Here is a 4,720-nt window from a genome sequence, read left to right on the forward strand (position 1 = left end):
TATAATATTTACTGGTAGTTATTTTGCCTTAAATTTACTATCTTTGAAATCATGGGGAATACTGTCTTTAATTTAAATTTAAATATTTTGAATATACAACTAGCATAAAATCTTACAAAAAATGAACACTCAAGGGATCCAAGTATTATTTGCTAGAAGATCTAAATATTTTTGAAAGCAGGCCAAAATTTTATTCAAAAACTCAACAGGAACTAAGTCTCTCTTTACTTTTGATATGCCTCTTCATATTCATTTTTAGACAAGTGGGGACTATCGTTTTTTGGAATTTCATTACTTAGAACAAGGTCTACAATACATAGATACATATTTATAGAATGAGTAACATCTGGGAATTTATTCAATATTTTGGGATCAAAATTATAAAAGGGCCTATAAATTATGTCATTAAAAAATGAACATATAGCTATTTAAAAATGTAGCTGAAAATTGTTTAATCATTTTAGAGCAGTCAAAATACAGTATAAGAATGGTATCTTGATGTCTGAAAGCAATCATTTTGTCATCTACATTTTATAATCTTATTTCATTTAGGGTTGATGGATAATTAGAAAATGGAGTTTTAATAAAAGTTGTTTTCAAACATGGTCATGATGTCGCTTTGAAGGGTCATATCAATGGTACCAGCCATCTGTAAAAAAAGGTAAAATTTTAAACAAATGTTACTTAACATTTTGATGCCTTAGGTACACTATATAAACATTATTATGAAATCTTATAATGGGTGGTACAAAATGAATACAATTCCTAATATACATTCATAATTTTTTATTTCTGCTCAAATACGACTTGACTTTTCTTAAAACACTTTGTATGGTAAGTAAAAACTAAAACATACAAGAACACTAAGAACAAGGTTGGCCTCTTTCTAAGTAAGAGAGAAAATTCTCAATGTTGATGAAGTGGGTATTAAGAAGAACGTGAATGAACATGAACATAAATGAACAGTAGGTTACTCTTCGGTATGTACCCGAGTAAATGGTAGTATTTGAACAGTATTTGAGCCCAGACAGTGCAATAGATCCTAGACTGATGCTGTATAACTTATTACACTATTATTTGCTTCTTTTGACTACCTCAACTATTTATTTTGGGCTCAGATTTTAAAGCCTCACTAAAAAGGTAACTACTATTACTGAAAGGCCACCCTGAATCTCTCTTTTAATATAAAAAGAATCATTGCTCTATTAAATCCTTCCTCTGTTAGCTTTAGTAAACAGAAGTTCACTTACTGCTTCTCTCCTCCTCCGCTCTTGCTCTCTTTCCCTTGCTAAATTACGATCTTTCAGAAGCCAGAATTCACATTTATCTTGAGTTTCCAATGACTGCTGGTGTTCTTTCTGTTCTTCTCCATGACATTTGTTTTGCAATTTATTTGAAAAAGATTTTAGAGTCAAGCCTTCACTATGGTTCCTTAAAGAAACAAAGCACAGCTCAAAGTAGGCTTCAAGTCCCATGAAAGTTTTTATTATAAAAATATGTTCTAGTCAATGACAAACATAAAGCAATGTTCTAGACATCTATTCTGACACATTATGACATTTTAAGTATCAAACTTTACATAGGGTAATCTATATTAACACAGAAAAAAATATTTGGAAATCTGTGACAGAGGCATATCACTTCCTTTTTACATATTAAACAACATTAAGATATTTCTGTCAAATAATGGTATTTTTACAAATTGGTCACTAGAAAAGGACATCGTGTTTGGTAGAGGGGCTGCAAAAGTTAGAGAAACCCTTAAAGAGACAGACTGACTTAACAGACACAACAGTGGAGTCAAACACACTGACGGTTATAAACATGGCCCCTGCCACTGTCACTGAGTCCATTTGACTAATAGCAACCCTGTATAGGGTTTCCAGGGTTATAAATCTCTACAGGATCAAAAAGCCTCATCTCTCTCTCTCTCACACACAGTCACTTGATGGGTTTGAACCACTGACTTTGTAGTTAGCAATCCCTGATTATTTCTATCTTCTTCAAAGTTGAAATTACAACTTAGAAAAAGGTCAATAAAAATGTATTCTTTTAAGTCATTATAATATGCTCTTTGTACTACTAAGTAAGGAGCTCTGGTAGCGTAGTGGTTATGAATGGTGCTGTGAACCGCAAGGTCGGCAGTTCGAAACTACCAGCTGCTCCGCGGGAGAAAGATGAGGCTTTCTGCTCCCATAAAGATTTACAGCCTCGGAAACCCTGTTCAGGGTTGCTATGGGTCAGAACCGACTTGACGGCACTTAACAACAATACCAACTACTACTGAGTAGCTGAATCACAGTCTCTTGACAAATTTAATATAGTTGATATAAATGGCTACACTTCCCAAGACCTCCTTTAATCTAGTAAAGTGCATACCTCTGATTTTCTTGAGATACTTTAAGTTCCTTTGAATTCTGTTCCAGATGCTTCTGTATCAGTTGCTTCTGATACAGATGCTTCTGTATCAGTTCCTGTGTTCGAGCTTTAACTTCCTTTTCTATTGCTGCTTTTCTAAATTGGTTGAAAAGCTCATCTGTTGATTTCAGTACACTTGATGTTTTGACTGGTTTACCTAAACTTTTCCAAGAGTCTGCATTCTTGATCTTTATATCCTAAACAAGATGAGTGATTCAGTCTATCTCTACAGATGGCACTGAAATTTTAGACAATAATTTTTGATACAATAACAGGTAAAATTAAACTTTCAAAGAGCATAAATTTTTATTAAATTTAAGCTAAAGATTATAAACAATATAAAAGTATGAGAACAGATTATCTAGCATGTTTATTCATCTAAAATAAAATAAAAATAGTATGCTTGCCAATTATTCCAATTTAAGGTATACGAGGAAGCTTCAAAAATTTCATGGAAAAATTTCATTATCTCTTTATTTCATTTTCCATGAACATTTTGAAGCTCCTTCCTATTAATTAAATGACAATCTGCAGAATAAAACAGGCAGTGTAATAGAGATACACATGATACTTGGCAAAGATAAGCTATAAGAATGGCATGGGAGGAATTGGTCAGGAAGCGGGGCAAGATGGCGGACTAGGCAGAAAACTGTATGGACCCTCTGCAGCAAACTGGACAAGACAGATATAGATGATGATACTGGAACTCTGAGCTTCAATAAAGAGATAAATAAGTCGATCGAGTGCTTACCAGGAGAGAAAGGTGAACAGATGGCAAGAAAGGAGGTGACTTCTGATTTGGGGCAGCCTTCGGGACCCACTGCAGTCATTTTCAGTGTGTGAGCACATTAAGAGACAAAAAACATTTGTGTTGCCATAGCCTGCCTATGACTCACATAGAGACCAAGGTGTGATTTTTTTTTTTCCACTCTTTATTTTCTGGGTCTTTGTATTCCCCTGATGACCAGAGGCAAGATCACTATGAGCACAGACCCCCAGGGAAGTTCCCCTTTCCAGGTGGGCAGAACTACAGGGACCTGGTGATGGTGTACACAATTGAAAGAGAACAACACAGCAAGCAACAGCCCCCCTTTCTGGCAGGCCCTGCTCCAAATTTGCAAAGTTGGCCCTGGCCAGCCCTGGGCTAGCTCTCACTAGGAGCCATGTAGAGTAAGGGGGAAAAAAGGAAAAAGAAAACCTGGTTATAGGTCAGAGAGACACACTGGGACCATCTTGAAATTTCTCAGGTGGCTTTAAAGGCAAGAGGCCAGTAGATGGCGCAAAAGCATATCACTTTATTTTCTGCTGTTGTTTGCTGGTTTGTTTTTTGTTGATGTTGTGATTTCCCTTTTCTCTTGTGAAGTATTTTCTCTTCTTGCCTCACCTGACAGGAACAGCAACTGTAGCTATTCAGAACAACCACAGCCTCTTTAGCTCCACCAACTGGCCAGAGTTAACATTACCTGCTATACACCTGATCAACAGCAACAACCAATATCAGTTAAATTCACCCTGAACTTAACTACATGAACAGCAAACAGAGAATGGTAGACAAGCTCTTCTCTGGACCACACCCATCAGCAGGCAGTTGGTGAGTACCTAAGAGTACACTAACATACATTCAACAACTTAATACAAGTACAACAAGAAAGGCTTGCAATTTACTGAGAACTCCCTGATATAGCTAAGAAGAAAAAAATCACTGACTGTCACCACTGTTCTTAAATAAGATATGCCATGTCCAGATCAGTACTACCCAACAGAAATATATGTAATTAAAAATCTTCTAGTAATCACAGTAAAAAGTAAAATTAAGAAGTATCATTTCAACATGTGATTAATATAAAAAACTTGAGGTATTTTACTTCATACTAAGCACTCAATTCAGGTGCTATATTTTGATTAGAAATATAGAATTGTATTGACATTCCATAAAATTTGTAACTGAAAAAGTAAATGTATATATAACCAAGCTGTTCCAAAAATACTTAAGTTTTACAATAACTGAACTGAGCATAAGTCTAAAATTTTATATAAATTAAAAATCAGTAGATTTAAAGGAAAGAGGTAGGGAAGAATGCATGGACTAAATGGGATCGAGGTAAACAGTGAGTTTTACACAACCCTGGAACAACAGTGTTCTGGGATACATGGATTAAGTTAATGGGTAAAGCAGGGGAAGAAATGTTTAGGTGTTTGACAACTTCTGGGCATTGGTTTTCCCTGTCTACCATTGTAAAATAGACATTTAATTGTGATAGAAATGAGTATTGGGAACGGTGATTATAGAAAGTGTCAGAAG

The 4,720-nt window shown here is 35.2% G+C and overlaps 1 protein-coding gene across 1 annotated transcript in view; it reads right to left on the bottom strand.

Moving 5' to 3' along the window:
* Positions 1-580: 580 nt before the first annotated feature.
* Positions 581-4,720, bottom strand: part of BRDT (bromodomain, testis-specific) — a 113,163-nt gene continuing 109,023 nt past the window's right edge. The window contains exons 15-17 of the mRNA XM_006831058.1: positions 2,380-2,615; positions 1,251-1,431; positions 581-649 (exon numbers count right to left, since the gene is read on the bottom strand). Coding sequence (XP_006831121.1) covers positions 581-649; positions 1,251-1,431; positions 2,380-2,615 — 486 coding nt within the window. The remainder of the gene's footprint in view (positions 650-1,250; positions 1,432-2,379; positions 2,616-4,720) is intronic.

Source organism: Chrysochloris asiatica, unplaced genomic scaffold, assembly GCF_000296735.1.
Source record: "Chrysochloris asiatica unplaced genomic scaffold, ChrAsi1.0 scaffold00002, whole genome shotgun sequence".
NCBI lineage: Eukaryota > Metazoa > Chordata > Mammalia > Afrosoricida > Chrysochloridae > Chrysochloris > Chrysochloris asiatica.